This window comes from Leiobunum rupestre, chromosome 8, assembly GCF_980474605.1.
Source record: "Leiobunum rupestre chromosome 8, qqLeiRupe1.1.hap1, whole genome shotgun sequence".
Lineage (NCBI taxonomy): Eukaryota > Metazoa > Arthropoda > Arachnida > Opiliones > Sclerosomatidae > Leiobunum > Leiobunum rupestre.
This window is the reverse complement of record NC_143391.1, coordinates 10,740,439-10,763,193: the sequence shown is the minus strand read 5'-3', so window position 1 is coordinate 10,763,193 and position 22,755 is coordinate 10,740,439. Positions and strand designations below refer to the sequence as shown.

General features: G+C 39.3%; 1 protein-coding gene and 1 long non-coding RNA gene across 4 annotated transcripts in view; one reads left to right on the top strand and one right to left on the bottom strand.

Moving 5' to 3' along the window:
- The first annotated feature begins 71 nt into the window (after nucleotides 1-71).
- Nucleotides 72-22,755, top strand: part of LOC149932366 (cell adhesion molecule Dscam1-like) — a 105,107-nt gene continuing 82,423 nt past the window's right edge. Inside the window, exons 1-2 of one of the 3 annotated variants that reach the window (XM_090156870.1) lie at nucleotides 72-161; nucleotides 13,404-13,730. In XM_090156870.1, coding sequence (XP_090012996.1) covers nucleotides 74-161; nucleotides 13,404-13,730 — 415 coding nt within the window. In that variant the 5' untranslated portion in view covers nucleotides 72-73. Of the gene's footprint in view, nucleotides 162-13,403; nucleotides 13,731-22,755 lie in introns of those variants that run through there. The other 2 variants (XM_090156872.1, XM_090156871.1) reach the window with 2 other exon arrangements.
- Nucleotides 126-18,915, bottom strand: LOC149932367 (uncharacterized). The gene is made up of 3 exons (XR_016473089.1): nucleotides 18,863-18,915; nucleotides 206-288; nucleotides 126-140 (listed from the first exon to the last, which is right to left on the bottom strand). It is a non-coding gene; the product is annotated as an uncharacterized LOC149932367 (long non-coding RNA).

The following is a 22,755-nucleotide window of genomic DNA, read 5'->3' as shown; positions in this document are numbered from 1 at the left end:
ACTGTAAAAGAGTGAGTCTCCGTGTCTCTTCGGGCTCTGCAGCCGGGCCTTTTTTTCGCGTCCCAACGTCGGCATGATCTCTGCCACTGGCTCCTTTCTCGTCCTGCAGGGGTGGTTGCGACTGGCTCTAATCCTCGTCACTTTACGTACAAATGTCACTGGTAAGTTATACGACAAGTTTTTTCTACCTAATATTTATCATCACCTTATCTAAGAATAAAAATGTTGAGTTTTCGGAAATTCGACCTTAGAGTTTTTCGGGCAATGTCCAGTACTTCTTCGCATTACCTTAATGATGAATAAGTGTGCGTTATGGTAAAGATCCTTCAAAAATGCACACTTATCACTCAATTTGCACACTGATCACTCAATTTGCACACTGATCACTCAATTTGCACACTGATCACTCCATTTGCACACTGATCATTCAATTTGCACACTGATCATTCAATTTGCACACTGATCATTCAATTTGCGCACTGATCACTCAATATGCACACTGATCACTCAATATGTACACTGATCACTCAATATGCGCACTGATCACTCAATATGCGCACTGATCACTCAATATGCGCACTGATCACTCAATATGCACACTTATCACCAATCATTAAATAAATGTTGAATCAGTGTGCATTATGGAAAAGATCTTACCATGCAAATGAACCTTGTTCACAAAATATGCACTTTGTCCAGCCAATAGGCCCCTTTTCCACCCAATAGGCCCCTTTTCCACCCAATAGGCCCCTTGTCCCCCCCAATAGGCCCCTTGTCCCCCCCAATAGGCCCCTTGTCCCCCCAATAGGCCCCTTGTCCCCCCCAATAGGCCCCTTGCCCCCCCAATAGGCCTCTTGTCCCTCCCAATAGGCCTCTTGTCCCCCCCAATAGGCCTCTTGTCCCCCCAATAGGCCTCTTGTCCCCCCCAATAGGCCTCTTGTCCCCCCCAATAGGCCTCTTGTCCCCCCCAATAGGCCCCTTGTCCACCCAATGGGCCCCTTGTCCACCCAATGGGCCCCTTGTCCACCCAATAGGCCCCTTGTCCACCCAATATGCCCCTAATTTTTTTTATGAAAACTGGGTCTTAGAAAAAACTCCTGTACGTTTCTAAACATCGCTTTACGCTCGTATAATTCATTTATATCTCAGCCGCAAAATAAGGAATTTTAAGTTATAGCTTCTTAAATTCAGGAAATTGATTCGCGCCCTCTAGAGCCTACATTTAAAAATTATAATTTATTATTATTTATTTTTTTGTTATTATAATTATTTTTGGAATTATAAATTGTAATCTTTAATCAGAGTGGGGGGTATCCCACTTTTGAATGGTCCAGATGGCGCTACCGACAAATGATTAGTGCGTTTCCATTCCGAGAAGTATAACATTATGGCAACATGGGAAATTGTTATAGTACATAGCTCTTAGTTAAAAAAAATAATAATCAGCTAGGCTAATAACCTAGGCACCACACCCAAGTCATCTAGCGACTTTTATTGCATTTTAATTCAGGTGGCCGGGTTACAATGCACAGCCAACAGCTCCCTACACTTACTATTACCATTACCGTTAACCGCTACAAGTTCTTGTTGAAACTGAAATATTAACATTCGTACCAATCCCGTATACTTTAGAGAAAAATGATTTGAGAAATCTTGATATGAACTTGAAAATCATGAAATCTGGGCGAAAGTCCGTTCCAAAAGCTCAAAATCAGAGTAAAAAAACCAGAAATCAACATGATAATCGTGCTCGGAAAATCATTTCTGCAAAATTTGCAAAGGTCAGACCCCTCACATATTAGGCATTCTAAGAAATGTAAACCATTGCATGATAAGTGCATTTTAAATCGCAAATTTAAAGCATGATTTAAACATATAAATAATTTTCATAGTGATAAAACCTTATAAACGGCAAAAGTTAAAATTTTAAACATTAGACAGTGTTATAACAGGACGTGGAAAACCTGGAAAAGTCAGAGTATTTGAAAATGGATCCAAGATTCATGGAATTTCATTTTATTTGCCAATGGAAAAATTTGCTAAAATATAGTTTAAAATTTTTCAAAATAAGTCCGTCGAAATCTGGAAAAGTCAGGGAATTTTAATCTGAAAAATCTGTGGTAATCCTGTTAGAGGTTTTGGTTTGATTAGTTAATTTATTTCTTAATATAATTCAAGTCGTAGAAAAATTGTTAATTAAGTAATTAACGTTCTTCAGAAATTGGTTTCACCATGGGAAATCCTAATGGAACCTATTTATTATTATTATATTATATTTTTTGGCCAAAATGAAGAATTCAGCAGTCCCATGGCGAAACCAAATATATGGGATTTAAATTGTTTTTCTTTTGGGATTTTTGTACCTTTGAATATTCCCATGGTGAAACTAATGGAGTTAAAAATTTCTTTGTTTGTCTAGAACAGAATATTCATTATTCCCGTGTTAAATCCAATTATGGGGGACATACATTGTTTTGACGAAACAAAATTATTAATACTCCCATGGTGAAACCATGTACGTTACATTTTGAACAAGTTTTAAACTCTGCAATTTAATACCTCTTTGCTAAAATAATGTTTTGTGTATTTTGGAATTAAACATAAATATTTAAGTTTATTTCTTAAATTTATTGTGCTAGTTTTTGCCAAGGGACAACGCCTAACAAAATATTTAAAAATTCAATTTAAAAGTTCAAATAAATTTTTAAATTTGTAAATAAAAAAAGGTATTCCTTGAATTTAAAGTTTATAAGGTTGGTTTTATGTAATTTTTATAAAATAATTAAGGCTCTAAATTGGAAATGTGTTCGGAACAGATTTTAAGTTCGTTACTTATCATATACCTAAAAATTGATTTTAAAACTCCCAAAAAGGTATCGTATGTCAAATTAAAAATTTACTAATATGATAATTAAGAGGGTTAATGAAAAGAATTGCCCGTATCGTGGTTTTATCTCCGAAAAAGGAACTATTCTATATATAAAAGCCAAATGGTTAAAAAAACCGATCTAAACGATTCTAGCAACTTCTGAATTATTACTTACCTTTTTTTATTTATTATAATAATCAGCTAGGCTAATACCCAAGGTACCACCTTAGGCCCAAGTCATCTAGCGACTAATAATGCTTTTAAATAGGTGGCCGGGTTACATTGCGCGGGAGGGTGGTGGGCTGGTGGCAAGCCCTTCATGCCACGTGAGCCAACAGCTCCCTACACTAACTATTACCGTTAACCTCTACAAGTTTTTATGGGAATAGGAAACCCCTTTAACCAGTGGGGAGAGATATCTTGCAAACTCAACGCAGAAGGAGTAGTATCAAGTTTTCACCTAGTGCCACAAGCTGGGACCGAACCCAGCTCCTCTTGCTGCGAGGCGAAAGCGCTAACTACTCCGCCACCACACCTCAAATAGCTTTTTCTATATATAATTTATTTTCGCCTGTACCCGGACTAAAAGTGTACTCTTTTTAATCTAAAAAGTATTATTCGCCTGTTCCGGGGATGAGAATTACTCCGGCCCAGAAACTATTCGTTTGTTCCGAGGTATTAGGGCTACTCTTTTTACTCCTTCTGAAAAGTAGGTGTAGAGAGAGTAAATCGGATTTTGTCGTCTGCTAACCAGAATTTATTTGCTAAAAAGGCGACAGGCAGCCATTTTGGAAAAACGTTTTTACTCCGACTCGAACTATTCGCCTCCACACTGGCTGCGTTCAGTAACTCAGCGGTTTTTTACTGAACGGGTTTTTTGACTTCCGGTTTTGACGTCACGTTGCCCGTCCGTTGAGCAAACGAAGTCATCTGCTGCAAGAGCAGGTCACGTGATGTCGCAGCAGGGAGTAAGGCTAGCCGCAGACGCCGAAACAGACGATATTTTACAAAATTTACACTAGCGTAAAAAGCGTTCAACAAGATCCTACGATCACAACGAAAATAATTTTTCAGATATTTCGTTGAGAGTTACTGAACGCAGCCAGTATCGGAGTAAAATGACGTCAAAGCGTTACGCTTCTTACCCTACTCCGATATCCACTTACAAGCTAAAAGAAACCATCCAATGTAGTCCAAACATGACTATAGTTTTTCGTTAGCACGCGCTGTCCAATTATTTAATTGACTCGCGCAATTTTGCACACGGTGACTTAAATTTAAAAAAAAAATAGTACGCGTTCGTATCTCTGACAGTTCAATAAAACTAACATAAACACGTGACCTCCCGTAGTTTATAGAATCTCGTTGACATTTTTACAAGAGTTTGACCTACTTTACATTTGTTCGTACAGAATCAGCGAGCACGTTTAAATAATTGAGTAAGATTTTTTTGACGAATTCGAGCCGAAGAGCGGCACGATGTATGATTAAAATAATCGTAAAACTAACTCCTTCCTTTTTTAGATTTTCTTTTGCCACGCTGTAATATTCTAATTTCAAAGTTAGGCGCCAGTTTTCCTAACTCTCACTTTCACTCTTTTTTATTTTCGCTTTCCCAAACACAAATTGAAATCTGGTACTCGTCCCTCCCAGGAAGAAATCAAAGAGGGGGGAGGGGGGACCGGTAAGGCCTGCGCGTAGGCGCGTCGAAGCTCTGCCAGGAAGATTTCAATTTGCAGCACTCGTGGCCCCCTCCTGCACCCCAAAACCCCAACCCCAAAGTCCCTTTTCCTCTTTTGCGAGTGTGGCGAAAAAGTGGAGTAAAAATGAAAAGAGAGAGAGAGAGCAGTGCCTGGAAGTGTAGTAGGTATACCGAGGAATGGTATGCAAGAGCGATATTTTTCCAATCTCGTTTGGATCGAAGTTGGCCGTCGTTATGAAAGTCGAGGCCAGGTTGCGGATAGCGAAGTATACGGCGGGGGGGGGGGGATAAACGGCGGGATCTAAAGGCGAGGAAAGGATAAGGTGACGGTTCAGTCGATACTCGGTGAAGGCTGCTAATGCGTCTAGTCGAGAGCGCGCTGTCAGGTGAGGACACCGGTAATGTAGGCGGGAAATGGAGAGGCCCCCGAGTCGCGAGTTGTAGTGGGGGGTGGTTGAGCGCCCTTACAAATTACGACCGGCTTCTTCAATAAGTTTCTTCTCGCCCGGTCAGCGTTGCGCGGTTAAAACCGAAATTTAGTTGGTCGCTCCCTTCGGCGCTCCGGTTGGCGTGATCCGCGTCGATGGTGAGGACTCGCGAAGAGGAGACACCGCGAGAAGTAATGATTTCGGGGAGAGGTCAAAATCTACTCCGGCGAGCTTCCGGCGCGGTTGCTAAGGCAACGAAATCACTTTTCTATTACATTCCGACGAGATCTATAGCCACTAAAGTCCGCGCGCACCAGAAAGGTGCCGCGCCAGAATTTTTTCCCGTCCGTGGCCTGTCTTTTTTATTATTATTCCACTCGCCCCTATCCGTTGCTGTTTTTCCGATTTTCTATACACTGTTCCCCGGCGGAGAAAGGAGTTGGAGAGATGAAAGATGTAAAAGGGGGTTTCGGTAACGCTCCTTCCACGTACCGACTAATACCAAATGTTTTTTTCGGCTTGATTTTGTATTTTTTTATTTCTCCATGGGGCTCTTACGAAAAAGATTGAAATCGTTTTTACGTATGACGTACGACAGCGGTGTATATTCTCTTTCTTTTTGGTTAGATCGTTTATTTTTACACTTCAGTCGTTACTTTAAATGATGGATATTTAGTTTGGTTTCTTTTCTAAACAAAACCCCGCGTTTGATTAGTTTTATAGATTTATACGTCGGATGTATAAGTGGGTTACGCTCTCGGAGAAGGTCGCGGCGGTCCCCGGGCTCGTTTATCGTCTGCCCTCTCCCCGCAATCGCGCCGTGTATGGAGAGAAACCATCAATATTTTCCAAAGATTTTTGCTCTTTGTCTACTTCGCCACTGCAGCGTAGTTTTCTGGAACGCGCGTTTAATTTAATGATGTCAATATTTCTATTCCTCTCCCCTCCTGGTTCGGGCTGGCTACTTCGAGGCGAGGCCTCCATCCGATGGGAAAGCGCCGGAGGTATTGATCGCTCCATTCCCGACCGGACCCGGCCTCCGTTCTCCCCTTCGCTGTCATTCCCTTTCGCACCAAATAGAAATTCGCCCGCAGCCTTCTATTTAGTTTAACCGAAGGAATACGATCCCCCCCGCTCCTCCAGCCTTCATCTTCCCGCGTCTCAGCCTGTATGATGACTTTTCCCTATATAGCGTTTACTTCTTAGTGGCTGGGTTTAACGTACCGGTTATATAGCCCGAATCTCTCCTTCTCTCGTAAACCGCTTATATACGGTTAATGTACGTTTCGAGGAGAGTCGAAGGAGGGAGGGGGGTAGCTCGGGTTGACTCCCGACTCCTATACAGTCGCGATTCCAGCCACCAATTTTCCAAGTTTGACCCGAGCTTCGAATAGGGTCCGGGAAAAGAACCTATCAACTTTTACAAACAGTTAGTGGAATGTTAAGAATGCTAGCCCGAACTTTGCCCCGTTTCCCGTATATAGATTAAAGGTCGGAACAACGCGAGCGGAAGATCCATCCATCGTGTTCGGCCGCCTATTTCCTCGCAACCGCACGTAGTCGATATCGGCTAATATCGACGAATTCAAACTACACTCTCTCGCTACTCTCTATTTCGGAAGCCGCTCCTCGTATAGGGCTTCCCCGCGCGCCTCCCCCCCTGCCCTACCCCCTTCGCGGGGCCCCTCGCTTTCGTTTTAGTTTCAGCCGCGACCGATCCGCCGCTTATCCGGCGCCTACCGTGTAACGGTTTAACGGTTGACAGGATCAAGGCGACCGCGAAGTTGCGGCTCCCCGCTATTCTTTCGCTGTCAACTCCCGAATGTGATAGATTCCTTCGATCTATATACGCACTCTCTCCTGTTTTTTGATCTATTTAAATTTAACCGATACCGCTCTCACTTTCTCTTTGAAAGCAGTCACTCTTCCTAAGGTTTTAACTTTTTCATCGTGGATTCTCTTTTATTTTTGCCTCCTAGTCGAAATAAAAAGCTTTAGTCGTAGCGACTGTTGCTTTAAAGTCGCCTTATTTAATTGTAACTCGATGAAATGGATATTTCGGCGAGCGACAGGCTAATGCAAACTCTGGAAGGCTGTAGAGTGTTATATGCGAAGAAGCTTTCAATTTCTTCGGCGGGCTGGATGGCTTTATGGCTTCTGGGATCTCATCTCCGAGGAAAAATGTCGGAGAGAGATAGAAACTCGGACGATAGCTTGCCGGGTCGGTTTCTATTCTTTTCATAAAACACGAAGAGCTGGAAGCCGAGATAGAGAAAGTAAAAAAATAGGGTTTTTCCCTCTTCTCAAGCTCTTTCACTCTCAGCTCGGGCGTGTCCACCCACGTATAATAAATTCTGTTTTTCCTTTTTGTCGGTTGACGGAAATAAAGAATCTTTCCGCGATTGTTCGTCCCATATAGGCACGTGAAATTCCCACTCACTGGCTCGCGGCGGCGCGTTCACTTTCGTTCACCGGCTCACTGTTTCCCTTTTTTCGCGTCGAAAAGGCCGCGGAGCGAAAACGCAAAGTGTTTTTGGCACAGAATTTATCATTTAAATTGCGTCCTTCACTCTATGTATCGAAATTCATTTTTTCCCTCTCACCGTTCGTTTTCCCCGGCGCACTCGTATCGCGGCTATAAAAGCGATTTCTTTCTCTCGCTTGTTTGCCCGTCATCCCTATACGCCGGTGTACCAATTTCTACACGCGAAAGCCCTCTAAAAGTATATAGACGTTCCGACGTCTATTCGGAATCGCGTATAACCGGGATAACTTATATTCGCTTTTACCCATACATTATACAACGTATATTATTTAAATTGCTTTAGTTTTCATTTTGTTCGCGAAAACTATACGAAATTTCATACGTGCTCCGAAAGAAGTTTTTTAGCGAAAAAGATACAAACATATCGGGTCGAAAACCTCGGTTGCACCTTAAAAACGTGAATGATATACCGGCGTAAAATATACCATTTGTTTTTCATCGAATGCCCCTGGAATCGTTGGTAGTCCCTTTTATTTAAAAAAAAAGTTGGGGCCAAAACTCCTCTGGGTCCTTTCCTATATGCTAGAAAAGATTTTGTCGAGAAAAATGACTGGCATTTTTTCTTCTCTAGCTGAGAGCGGACCTTTAGAAGGAGAACGATAGAAAAACGCCACGAAAAACGAAATAAATGATGCCATCTTGATAAATGTCCCGTATTTAGCGAAACCGAGTTTTTGCGATACAACATTTTCCGACGTTTTTTTCTCCTTGTAAAAGGTCCCGAAACAAAATAATCGATGAGCGGGGTCCCCTCTTGACGATAATAAGAGTGCGGAGAGTGCCCGAGATATACATGATATCTGGGACTATGACCGTTGGGATACGACCGTGTTTCAAGTGGCTTTCCTAATGGGATTTAGTCCCGCTATACCAACTCCGTATTTTTATGTGTAACTGAGAAAAGAACGCCATAGTATGAAGCGACCTTTCCCGATTGTCTCCGCGTAATGATTTTCTTATTACATTGTTATGGTATAGATCCCTTAAAAAATCATAAGCTTCCTATAAACTCCACCGAAACGTTGTCGCGATTTCCGCGAATTTTAACCGATTTGTCAAAGTTACGCTTTTCTCAGGAAATTACCGGATATCAATGTTCACCCTTGTGGAATCGAAAATCTTCGAGAATTCTTAGAACAAATATCTTCTACGCTTTTCGTTAAAATAGAAATGCTTACATAATAATTCAGTGTTTCGAGGTGGAAAATAGTGAATTTAGTGGCCAATCTGGCCAAAAGTGGCCAGTCAGTATTTTACCACAGAAAATTATAAAATAATAATAAAAAAATAATTTAAACACAGAAAATTGTAAAATAATAATAAAAAATATTTCAACACAGAAAATTATAAAATAATAATAAAAAATATTTTAACACGGAAATATATAAAATAATAATAAAAATATTTGAACACAGAAAATTATAAAATAACAATAAAAATATTTTAACACAGAAAATTATAAAATAACAATAAAAAATATTTTAACACAGAAAATTGTAAAATAATAATAAAAAATATTTGAACACAGAAAATTGTAAAATAATAATAAAAAATATTTTAATACAGAAAATTGTAAAATAATAATAAAAATATTTTAACACAGAAAATTATAAAATAATAATAAAAAATATATTAACACAGAAAATTATAAAATAATAATAAAAAATATTTTAACACAGAAAATTATAAAATAATAATAAAAAATATTTTAACACAGAAAATTATAAAATAATATAACACAGAAAATTATAAAATAATAATAAAAAATATTTTAACACAGAAAATTATAAAATAATAATAAAAAATATTTTAACACAGAAAATTATAAAATAATATAACACAGAAAATTATAAAATAATAATAAAAAATATTTTAACACAGAAAATTATAAAATAATATAACACAGAAAATTATAAAATAATAATAAAAATATTTTAACACAGAAAATTATAAATAAATAATAAAAAATATTTGAACATAGAAAATTATAAAATAATTATAAAAAATATTTTAACACAGAAAATTATAAAATAATAATAAAAAATATTTTAACACAGAAAATTATAAAATAATATAACACAGAAAATTATAAAATAATAACAAAAAATATTTTAACACAGAAAATTATAAAATAATAATAAAAAATGTTATAACAGATCTGGGCTACTTAAGGCAAATTTATATGCATAGGAATGGTCATATTCGGATTAACATTAGAATAGTGGAGTGGCGGAGTGGTTACCACTATCGCCTCGCAGCAAGAGGAGCCGGCCTCGATCCCAGCTGAATTGTGTGTGCTGGGTAAAAACTCGGAACAACTCCTTCCGCGTTGAGTTTGCAAGACCTCACCTCACTGGTTTAAGGGGTTTTCCCCCGAGCTCTTTGGTTTCCCCTTCCATAATACTTATCGAAGTTAACGTTAATAGTTAGTGTAGGGAGCTGTTGGCTCGCGTTGCATAAAGGCTTTCCACCACTCTCCTACGTATCGTAACCCGGCCACCTGAGTTTATGGCTTAAAAATTCGCTTGATCACTTGGTGATTATAGTCTGGTTTTTTTGGAATAATTAATTCTAACATTGTAAGTTCAGTGTAAACTAAGAAATTTTTACAATAAAAATTTAATTTCAATTACTTTTATAAGCTTTGAAATGCAATTTTTCTTTATTAGCCACTTTTTGCCAATTTTCCACTATTTTCTACTACTTGCCACTCTTTGGCACTGGCCTGGACTTTTCTCCAAAAAGGTGCCTTTTTAGGAACACTATAATAATAAAATATTTATTTCTTTATATACGTTTCTATCGTTCTGAAATTCCAGGTTTATCCGGAATTTATTTCTATCGTATTATTTGAATGTTTAGTTTTTGCGAACATTTTCCGCATCACCGCCTAATTTAATGGACGATCGGTTTCGTTGTTTCGTAATTAGAGAGGGTTCAACTCGGAATTTGGTCATTCTCTAATAGATAAATAAAGAGATCAATTTATTTAATGGTCAAGTTAGAGTCCGACTATTTTCGGAATGGGTTCCGTCTTCCCTTTGCGGTCAGCGGCTTAAACGATGGCCGAGTAGGCGTTCTTGTCCGACGGAATGGTCGTAGATCTTAAAGAATATATATATATATATATATATATATATATATATATATATATTACAGGGGTTCGCCTTTTCTCCATATATTATCCGCGAGTAATTATTACAAAAGGAATAAGTTTCTAATTCGTTTTCGCCTTGATGGACGACTCGGCCGCCGCGCGCGCTGCTGTTCCCTCTCTTTTTTCTCTCCTCTCTTTCCGAAATTCCCCTTTTAGTAAGACTAATAGCGCTTTTCATTGCGGCCAGCTCTCTGAAAAGAGCAAAAATGCTTCATCGTAGCCCTCTTAAGGTTTTTCCATTCCTTTAGATTGGCCCGGACCAAGAAGCGGGACGAGAATCCGTACGAGAGATGGCGCCCTCCTTTTTTGAATCTTCTTAATGGGCAGCAATGGCGGATTTCATCTTCCTCTTAATATGGCCAACTAATTATCCGAACTTAAAAAGCGTTTTACATTCTTTCGTTATTTTTCGCTCCCCCCCCCCCCGTGACGTGGATTTTCTCCCTCTTTCGCTGGCAATTCTCTTAATAAAAGGATATCGAGCTTAATAATCTCGGACGTGGATTAATGGGCGCGTTTTAGGGCCCCATTTCTCGATTCGATCACCGGGGACTCGGGGAGGTATGCGGAAAGAGCGCCACCCGCTGCTGGGTGGAGCTGTCCTGGATGCTGGCTATAGCCTTTCGTAAAATGAACATCATTTTTAGTGGAAAAGATTTCGAAGCGTTTTTTTTCTTCTTCGGCTCCGATTTTTCAAGAATTTCGCCGTATCTTATGCCGAGTTTATTCTTTTCCGATTTTTGCCTCGTAAGCGATTTCGACACCGACTTTCTTTAACTCAGTCTTAACAAATGTCCCGTTGCCATTTATCACGGTTGTCCTGTAGGGTACATGTATTCGGAGGTTTTATGAGGGGATTGTAAAGTATATTTATATTTATATACTGGTTTATATATTTATTTATATTATGAATATGATTATATATTTATTTATTAATTTATTTATTAATTTGTTTTATTATTTATTTATTTATTCATTTATGTGTATGTTCATATTATATATATATATATTTATTAATATATTTATGCATTTGTTTATATTATATATATAATTATTTATGATTTTATGTATTTGTTTATATTATACATATATATTATATATTAATTTATTTATGTATGTATTTGATTATATTATTTATGTATTTATTTATTAATTTATTAATTTATGTATTTGATTATATTATTTATTTATTTATTTATCTATTTATGTATTTGATTATATTATTTATAAATTTATCAACTAATTTATTTATGTATTTCATTATATTATTTATTTATTTATTTATTTATTTATTTATGTATTTGATTATATTATTTATAAATTTATTAACTAATTTATTTATGTATTTGATTATATTATATATATATATATATATATATATATATATATATATATATATACAAGAATGTATTTGATTATATTATATATATATATATATAAACAAGAATGTATTTATTTATACTCGGGGAGAATGAATATGTCGAGATTATTTTTAGCGTTTCTCCAATCCCACCCGTTGGAGCCCCCAGTATGCTCCTCCGCTTTAATAAAATCAAATGATACTGCAATCTCATTGGTTCTTAAAAATTACGTTTTTCGACGCGATTAACGTTGCTGCGAGGACACAAAAAAAAAGACCGCCTCCATTCCCCCCCCCCCTTAGGGTGAAGGGGTTAGGGCCTCAACGTGTCCGTCGATAGTCTCGACATATTCATTCTCCCTGAGTATAAATAAATACATCCTTGATATATATATTAATATATTTATGGATTTGTTTATGTTATATATATATAATAATTTATTTATGGATTTGTTTATATTATATTATATATATATTTATTAGTATCAAAAGTCAAAATTTAGGCCAGAGATTCCAACAATAGACCGGTTTCGCCCTTTTGGGGCTCATCAGTACTGTGTAGGAACTCTGGTTATCTTCGGAAATCTGCCGATATCAGTAAAACTAATAAACATTCAGAGTGCACTATATGTGGGCACTCTGAATGTTTATTATATTTATTAAATTATTTATGGATTTGTTTATATTATATATATATTTTTTTAATGTATTTATGTATTTGTTTATATTATATATATTTTTTTAATGTATTTATGTATTTGTTTATATTATATATATAGAAGATAGGGTGGAAAAAACTTGATTTTTCCGCGGTTTTCCACCTATGGTTTTCCTGTTAAAAACCGTGTGGAAAATCGTACTTCCATGGTTTTTTCCACCTCTAGTGGCAAAATTCAATAAAAAAATAAATAATAAAAGCAGTATATTCTTCTATTCTATTCACTCTTCTTCTGGCCTTTTTTCACCTCTCCTATTTGCAATGACCAAATTAGTCACTTAATAGATATATCAATGATTAATTTAGCATGAAAAGAGTTTTTCCCATTTTTTCCGGTTTTTACCAGTTTCACCACATGTCTCGGCAAAAACACAGGTTTTTGCCAACCCTGCATGGAGTACACTTTTAAAATTGAAACCAAGTTTCTAAACTCAACGGTTCTCGAGATAATACGTGAATAACCTTGAAGACATGGTTCAAGGTCATTTAAATTTTCCGATTCCAATACCCCCTGGCAATTTCAAATCCGTTATAAAAATAGATTTTTACTTATTACCACTGGATAGTTTTTATTTTATATTTCTGTTTTTATTTATTTATCGCGATATTTTCGTTGTTTTCCAGCGAATTTCGACAACGAGGGTCAGCGTAAAGTGGGCCCCGTTTTCGTGTCGGAGCCGGCCAACCACCTGAGCTTCTTGAATACGACGGGCGTGACGGTGGACTGTCTGGCGTACGGGGAACCCAACCCGCGAGTAGGATGGAGGCTCAAAGATGGCATGCCCGCCGAGGATGTTCCCGGACTGAGGAAGACCCTGAACAACGGCACTCTCGTCTTGTGGCCTTTCAACCCCAAACTTTATCGCCAGGACATTCACGCCGCCATCTACGTCTGCCAGGCCGAGAACGAAGTCGGAACTGTCGTCAGCAGGGATGTCCACGTCAGAGGAGGTCGGTATCAATTTTCTTTTTGGTTGAATATATTACGACGCGGACACTGTGGTCTAGTTTTCCACTGTCCAAGAGACAATACAGTCTTCTTTGACACGTCACCCGTGTCTATTTCAATTAGGGGATGCACCGATATGCGTACAGCCGATATATCGGCAATTCGTGGTCGATAATATCGGCCGATATTAAGTTATATATCATAACAGTAGTGTATGATAAAATAATTGTAAAAGTCGGTTCAGTACACTGTCAAACCATTTTATTCTAATTTTTCATGAAAAAAAGTTTACAAGAGCATATCCGAATATGTTACTTTTTACCTCTCCGAGGGGACTTTGTACCCTAGGAGGGGTTATACAACCACCGTGTCTGTCTGTCAGGCCTGCGAACGCGTTCGCATTTTCGGGGCAAAGGGTAATCATTGCGTACGCAGTTTCTTGGAATTAGGGAAAAGGTTTTGTCCAAAATAGCCCTCTTTTAGTCATTGGGTGTAGTTGAAATTTTTTCAATTTGCGTTAGTATCGGGTGGGATTCGAACCCAAGCGCTCCTGCACGACAGGTGAGCGTTCTACCACAGAACCACGTATAGATGTTATGCTTCACTGAAAATTAGAAACTCTTCCGAGGAGAGGTATATTTTGGCTTGCCAACTTGTCAATTTACGTGATACATATTTTCTATCACAAATCGAATATCGTTGTTTTTTATTTGTTTACACTCGTAACCCCCTGTCTAAAAAAGGGTATGATCTAGCTTCTGAAGTCTGGCGTACGTGGCGCGGCCAATCAAATAACATAATATCATTAGTTAATCGAGAATTTTCTTATTTTAAAATGTTTTTCTGAAAATATTTTTATAATACAAGTATTAACCACTAAAGGGTTCGCTTAAGCCGATATTGGCCGATACCGATATTAGAAAAAAAGGCCACTATAACGGTTACCGTAGTTTCAATCGTGTTTAAATGGAGTATAACTCTAGCAAGGAAGCCGAACGCCCGTAAATACTTACAGTTAAGAACGTAATAGAAAATAACAATTTCCCATCATGTTGCGAATTATTTTGAAATATCGTTGGCAGATAAACGCTTGCAGTAAGATTTTCTATTACCTTCTAGTCTGTCGCGCATCGAGTGAGTATTGCCTACTCTAGGTATACACCCTTCAAAGAGAGGGGCTTACTGGGAGTCCATTAGATGGATTTAGTGAAACTCTGAAAACGTCTCCATATATTTATTCTCCCAATGAATTCTGGTTTGCCTGTACTAAAACTTTGTCGTTTTTGTAATTCGTTTTCGATATATAAATATATTTCTAAAATATTTTCCACCAATAGTTATCCCCCGTAGTTTTCTATACGGCGCTCTTTGTTTGGAAACTCTATGTTAGTTTAGGAGCAACGCTCGTCGCGGTGTTTTCAATTCGGAAATCCCCCAAGGCGAAGAGCTCCCGAACTTTCGAAGTACTTCGTATTCGAAGTGGAATCGATTTGTTTTTAAAACCCGAAATTTTTCCGCGTAAAATGGAACTCCCTCTCCAACTCTTCAAATTCTAAATGTCTTTTTCTCTTTGACAATCGACGTTTTCGTTTGATCGAGTTACCGACCCTCGCGTCTCCTCAAAGTTTTCCAAAACCAAGTTAATTGAACCAATATTTCTCTTTCGCGCCGTACTTGAACCGCGACAAATTATTTCTCCATAAAAGCCATTTGGTTCGGAACGTAAATAACGTTTAACCGCGTTGGAAGAATGAAGGGAACTAATTCTGACAGGTCGCCGGCAAAAATAAAGGTGCGGGAGGGGGCTCTTTATCCTCCACTGTTTACGGTTTACGTCATGTAAACTTTCGTCGTATATCTTTCAACGCTATATTGTCGACGGGTGCCGTATTTTAGAGGGCTGGCTTCCAACACATGGCCACCGTCTCAAATTAATGAATTCGAAAGTGGGGGGCGCTCCCTCTCTTCGCCCGTTCGGAAATGAGAACGAATCGATATTGTTATTCCGTTCTATCTCTCTCTCTCTCTCTCTCTCTCTCTCTCTCTCTCTCTCTCTCTCTCTCTCTCTCTCTAACCTATTCTTTTCCTTTCTCTTCTTCATCCTTGCCCGTTCATTGTCTATATACGTATAGTTAGGTTAAGGAAAGCGGACTGGCAGAGGGGGGGTTACGGGATTGAGAGCCGCCGGCGGAAGATGAGGAGAGAGAGCCCTATTTAAATTTCCAGAACGAGCGTGTTTTGGAAATGATTCGAGCCGCGCGCTTTAATTTCGAAGAGCCCCGTTAGGAAGGGAAGATTTACGGACGAGCGGGAATCTTAGATCCGGGTTTCCGTCCTTATTATATACACCCCTTTCGCCACCCGTCGAGCGACCTGAGCGAACCCGTTGCCTCGATTCCCCGGGTCTATCCCGGATACAGTTTCTCAAGCAACTCGCTTTAGTGCATTCAACACTAGACGAACTCTTCCCTCACCCCATCTCCTAAAGTTTTGGAGGCCCGGAGTCCTCGTGTGTGATACTGGGTGGGTCGGGAGAGGAGAGATTCGAGAGTGCGCTAGGATGCATCCTTGGGTGCTCTCTTTTGAAGGAGGCCGAAAATGATGACGAAGATTTTTCCGAGCGTGCATGATTTGTTTGCGCGAGGAGTAGAGAAAGGGAGACACATTTTTGCGAGTCGTTTGCCCCGTAGAATCGCCAATAAAGTCCTCCAACGTTCGGACACCCGCGGAAAGAATAGATTAGTACTTTTTCGGACCTCGCTTATTATCATTTAGACGACTAAAAGGCTTTTTTAACGCGGTAGCTTTTGAGAAAACGCAACGAGGATTTCGTACAGACGCTGGTATCTGTCACGAGGGATCAATCAGCCGTATTGACCCGATCGTGCTTGGCTCGCTTGATCGACGAAGCGCGTGCATTCGAAGCCAGATGGTAAAAATATACGCGTATAAATATCGGAGAAGTCGTGAATATTGATACTGACGTATGATGTTCGACTCCGTAGATCAAATTTGTCATACCCGTGAAAGAAAATTAGATTTTTAATAATTAGTTTCGACATAATTAAACAAGAAGGTTGTAACTAAATCAAAGGAATTATGATCCATTCAATCGCCTTAAATGGGAAATATAATATTAATGCTTTATAATATAAAATATAATTAGAGTAATAAGTTCAAATGAGCCAAATTAGAAACGTTCTTTGCGAGGCTCCGAGTTATCCGGATTTAGTATCTGAAAAATGGTTCCTTCTAATATATAAATATGAGTGTTTGTTCGCTATAGGAATCGACAGTTTTCAACTTAGGTCGACCACATTTGGTATACTATCTCATGGTACCCTGATTGTGGTTTTCTACGGTTACGGTTGGCAAAAACACTTTAATTAATTGAAAACAAGATACTACACTTTGGTCTTATCCAAAAGACCGAGTTTCTTAATTATTTAGGCATACATACGAATAAAGCTTAAATTATTGCAATTTTTTTAAAAGCCTTCTTCTATAGACACTATCCCGTATAATTGGTTAATGGAGTGCTTTCAATTCGAAACTCACGACGTCACCAATGTAATTGCCTATTGATAAAAAACGGTAACTGTCATGGCGACCACTATTAACACTACAGCTGTGACGTTGCAAGTTTTCAAAATCCTATAAGACGAAAGCACTCAATATTGTCATGAAACAGTTGGTGATATTGGGTATAGAGATACGAATCGGTAATTTACCCTGGTAATTTACGCGGTAAATTACCCTGGTAACAGTAATTTACAATTTTCTAAGGTAAATTACGAAAATGGTAATTACCCTGGTAATTACCAGGGTAATTTACTGTGGTAAATTACCATAGTAATTTACCATCGTACTCGTGTTTCACTTTCTCAATTTTCTTTGATCTTTCGGGCTCAATTGGACCGAAAATACGTCGCACAAGATTACAAAACTCAAAACCTGACGTTATTCGCGTTTTAGTGTATTTTTGCATCGTTTAATAATGTAATTTAACTCCAGCAAACACTAGGTCATAGGCGTAACGCACTAACTCGAAGAGCTAGGCACCGCTGCGCCAACTAGATTCGTTTTAGTTGCGAATTTCCAAGGAGTCGAAGGCCGTGTTAGAATAGTTTGATACGTTTAATAGGAAGAATACTTGTGTCTAGCCCTGTTTAAGAAAAATCACATTCATGATTCATCTGTCGTCTGCTAAAATGTTAGTTTTATTTTCACTTGGTTATTCCGAGCATCTGCGTTGGTTTAGCGTTACTTCGAAGTAGTCTAGCGAATGAATATAGTATTCTTTCTATAACTTCATATCATTTAAATAAGTAAATAAAGTTTTATTTGGTAAAAATGGGTAAAAAAAGAAAGTAGACCTAGTTATTCAGAAATATTTTGAGCAACAAACGGTTTCTTCTTTTTATTCCTTATTTTAATTGTAAAAAAAAACCTTTTAAAAAAAAAGAAAATTACGGTAATTTACCGCAAAACGGTAAATTACGCGGTAAAATACCGCGTAATTTACTGATTTCCTAAATTACCGTAATTTAAGAACTCTAATTGGGTACGATGCCATACGTGGAGACCGTTATTGCAGTGTTCTATTTTCATGTTGAATGTGTCGGAGTTTCGTCCGCGGGAAATACCGGGTACCCCAGCTACGCGGCAAAACAACTTTAATTAATTTAATAATTACATATATCCGCTATATACAAGATACTACAGTTTGATACTTAGTGGGGTGGAGGAGGGGTTAGCACTTTCGCCTCGCAGCAAGAGGAGCCGGGTTCGATCCCAGCTTGTGGCACTGGGTGAAAAACCGGAACTACTTTTTCCGCGTTGAGTTTGCAAGTTATCTCCCCACTGGTTTAAGGGGTTTTCCCTCGAGTTCTTCGGTTTCCCCTTCCCTAAAAACTTGTCGAGGTTAACGGTAATAGTTAGTGTAGGGAGCTGTTTACTCGCGTGGCATGAAGGGCTTTCTACCAACCTCCTACGCGTTGTAACCCGACCACATGAATTAATGGCTTTAAAAGTAGCTTGATGACTTAGACCTAAGGTGGTGCCTTGGGTATTAGCCTAGCTGATTAATATTATTATTATTATTGATAATAGCAAAAAAAACCGAGTTTCTTACTTCGGAGTTTCGTCACAGGCGCTTTTTCCTTGGTTATACAAATAGGCATATTTCACCGGGAAATACCGGGTACCCCAGCTATTAATAATTAAAAATTGATTTGAAGTAATTTTTGGTAATTTTGTTTTGCCAAAGTATCCGCTCTTTGGGCGCTACTAACGCGCGTCCGTATTTCTCGTCTTCATTAGCGCTAAGAGCAAAGTTATTCGTCGGCTAATGATCACAATGTAGAAGTAGTCGCGTCCCGATCAAGCTCTTTGACCTTTTGGTTCCTCGGGGCCAAACAAACAGCTCGGAATAATAAAGAAGGGAAGCCGGGGCGCGACTATTCTCAGTTGTCTTATTCCGATAAATTAAGTAGCTCATTCTAGCAAAGTATACGATTGGCCTATTCGATTTGGTAGTGGCCCCTCGCTTTTTTCTCTCTCTCTCCGTATTTTTGGCGAAGAACGCAACTGGAATAAGTTAGAGGCGATGGTAGGGTTAGGGTTTTTTCCCTACATTAGGGACCATTTCACTCGTCTCTGGGGAGAGCGAAAGGAAAGTACGCGAAAGAGGGGCGCGAGCAAACAGGGAGAATCGTGGAAAGGCTTAAGCCTCGGCGAGCCAAAGAAAAGCGAAGGGAGAAATTCGCCGAGCAATCAAGCCGCTCGAATCAAGCCTCGCTTTCTTTGCTATATACGTACGAGTGTACTATAAGAGAAAGCGCCCTCGGAGATATCCAAAAAGCCGGAGCTTCCCTCTCACCCCCGCCCGCGCTCTCCCTCCGCGCGATACTTCCAATAGTTCTCTCGGTCCCAGAGAAAAGGGATTATATGGGGGAGAGAAGCTTTATTTAACTTCTTATCTCCGGGCTCTCTCTGCTTCGATACGAAACGTTTCCCAACAGTAAAACCTTACCTCCGTCATTCCTTTTTATCCTTAAATCTTCCTTTATTATAGAAAGAAAGGAAAAAAGAGTTACGTATATATTTATACCGGTATATATCCCTCACCCGAAATAAAAAAAAACACGCTGGGTGTCCTTCCGCGGATGGTTCTTCGACCCTTTCAAAGGGGGCGCTTTAAACCCGCGCATTACGCGGTCCCGAGCTTAACTCCGAGAGAGAAAAAAAACTAGAAATGTCGCGTAAGCCGCGCTCGCCAATCTAGCAGCGTCCGTTAGTATCGTGGATTAATGGAATTTAATCGCGCTTAAACCCGGAGTTTTGGAATCGCATTTTTAATCCGTACGCCTTCTTGGCTCGGGATGACAGCGTCCCTTTTTAGATTTCGTTTTCTTTGAAATATTTTTTTTTAAAAACGCCATCACCGTGTTCTTGGAAAATCCGATATTAACGCCAAGCTATTAGAAATTTACGAACTAGAACTAATTAGGAAAAGAGGTGAATTTTCCCTTTTCCGGTGAGCCCCTTCTTCCGAAATAATTCCGGCTCTTTAAGCTCCCAACCGAGGACAATTACTTTTCTTTTTCCCAATTTTTTTAGATCCTTCGTTTTGGAGGGAATGAATGGGTATTAGTTTCGAACGGCCTGTGTTTACGATTTTCGGTGGGTCTTAGTAGCGGACCTCGTTCCTTTAAAGGCTCACTAATTATTTGCGGAAACGTCTTTCCTTTTATCGTACTAAAAACTTTAAATTTTTAGATTGAAAATAAAGCTCGCCGGTATTAATGCCTTTCCTTAATCCCGGTAGCGTTACTTCTCTGTCAAGAATCTATCTAACTTAAGCCTGATATTGTAGGGATCGGAGCTCCAGGATAAAGTGTAAATATCACGTGGTGAAATATGGTTACCCATGATTCTTCACTCGTCCCTGGGCACCGTTAAGGGCGAACTCGCTTCCGGTCTTCCTTTAAAGAGCGGGAAGCCATAACTATTTAGGAAGGTTAATGTATATGGATCCCGACCGAATTGCCAAGCGCGTCTTCGACTACGTTCGTCTATCCGGGTTCAATTCTTCGTGGTACAAACGGCTCTCGTTTCTCGATGGTCATTGAAGAAAGAATACAAGCAGATCGGAGTTGGAATGGCGCTCCATCGTGGAAAAAGGGGTCTTAGAGGCCGCGCAACAACACTGGGAAGACGACGTAAGCGGTCATCCGACCTTTGAACTAAACAGCGCCAAAGATCGTTCCTTTTTCGCCAGCAAACTGCTGTTTCAAGCGCGGACAGTCGCCTTACAGATGGCTAAACGCCTGTCAGACATATTCGGAGAAGATACTTCCTGCCCTGCCTTCCAAAATACGGAAGAAACCATCGTCTTGATGGTCTGCCCGCGGCTCGCGAACATCCGCGGTCAAGTGTCTGCCCAGGTTTCTCTTCCAAGCCGTCTAGCTCTGGACAGTGAGCGTACAGTACAATACCTAGGTAATACGAAGGACATTTTAATGGCGTGGACCGTGGTGGATCGATCGTTGTGAGCGGAAGAAAACCCAACTCCAGTTTTGATTAATATGTGTACAGCAGCCTCCGTTTTATAGTTCCACTCTATATTCCTAGTTTGTAAGGTGTTTGTTTGATGTAAATAATTTTTGTATCTTTCTTTTTTTAAACTATAATTTACTATATATACAGGGTGTTTCAAAAGGTTATGCAAGAATTTTAAGGAGTTGTAGAGGGTGAGTTGAGAAGTATGCCTGTTTTTTCCCATTTTCCTACGATGAGTTAAAAGAGCACCAGAGAGCTTCAAAGTGTGGCCTACTAGCCCCTGGAAGTAGTCCAAAACAAGCACGGGGATGCACCGGTTCCGGTACCTTTCCTGGTAGAGACGTTGAGCAGCCAAAACATTGCCACCCGCTAGTTCATTCACGAAATGAATATCCGCCAGTTCTTCCGAAGTTAACTCCATTGTTGCAGTTTGAAAGTGATGAGATATCGTGGTCCATCACGACTTTAAATACTGTTTAAGTTTCCTTTTTAACGCGGGTTACCTCGATTTGTTTACGAAGTCCTTTTTACCTAACAAACCTTAGTGTTCGCATTTCCCTGCTGCTTGGTTTTGCGCTTGTTGCAGCCTACTTCCAGGGGCTAGTAGGCCACACTTTGAAGCTCTCTGATGCTCTTTTAACTCATCGAAAATGGGGGAAAAACAGGCATACTTCTCAACTCACCCCCTACAATTCCTTAAAATTTTTGCATAATTTTTGAAACACCCTGTATAGGTATTCTTTTATGCCATCATTCCTGTGAGCGTAGCTCCTCCCTGATTTAAAAGGGACTCCAAGTGGGGTAGTAAACTAAACCACGCATTCATTCATTGACGTGTGGAACACTTTTACAGACGCCAGTATTACAGTTGATCTATTTTCGATATGAAGACTGTCGTACGTGTCAATTTATTATGTTTGATGAAAGCGTATAAGTATAATCTTTGGGTGCAGTCATTCCTTACGAGAGAAGCCACGAGGCGTAAATGGTAAAAGTGTTTAGCAAAGACCAAAAGGTCGATCGTTCTATATACAGGCAGTCGAGTTACGAGTTTTAAAAGTTTCGGAGCGCTTATTTGAGCGTGAAATTTCTGAGAACACCTCGATTTGGTGGCACGGGCTCCCTCCTAATGGAAGTTTGAACCTCGGAAAAACACGACAATGATTGTACTTCTCTAAATCGCTATAAGATGAAGGCTTTTAGATCTAGAAAGACTTTGGCCAAAAAGAAAAGAACTACGCACGACGAGAGAAAGACGGGGATGTAAAGAGATACGGAGCGCGCAAGAATGAGAGAAAGAGAGAGATAGAATGAAGGAAGAAGATATAATAGTGTCTGAGCCCGCTTCTCGAAGGGAATAGTGGTAGGCCGCGCTCGCGTAGGCGGGAAGCGACATCTGTTGCCCGCAATTGTTTTTATTGTTCAGGCCAAACACGTGCCAATAAATCCGAAGAGACGAAGATG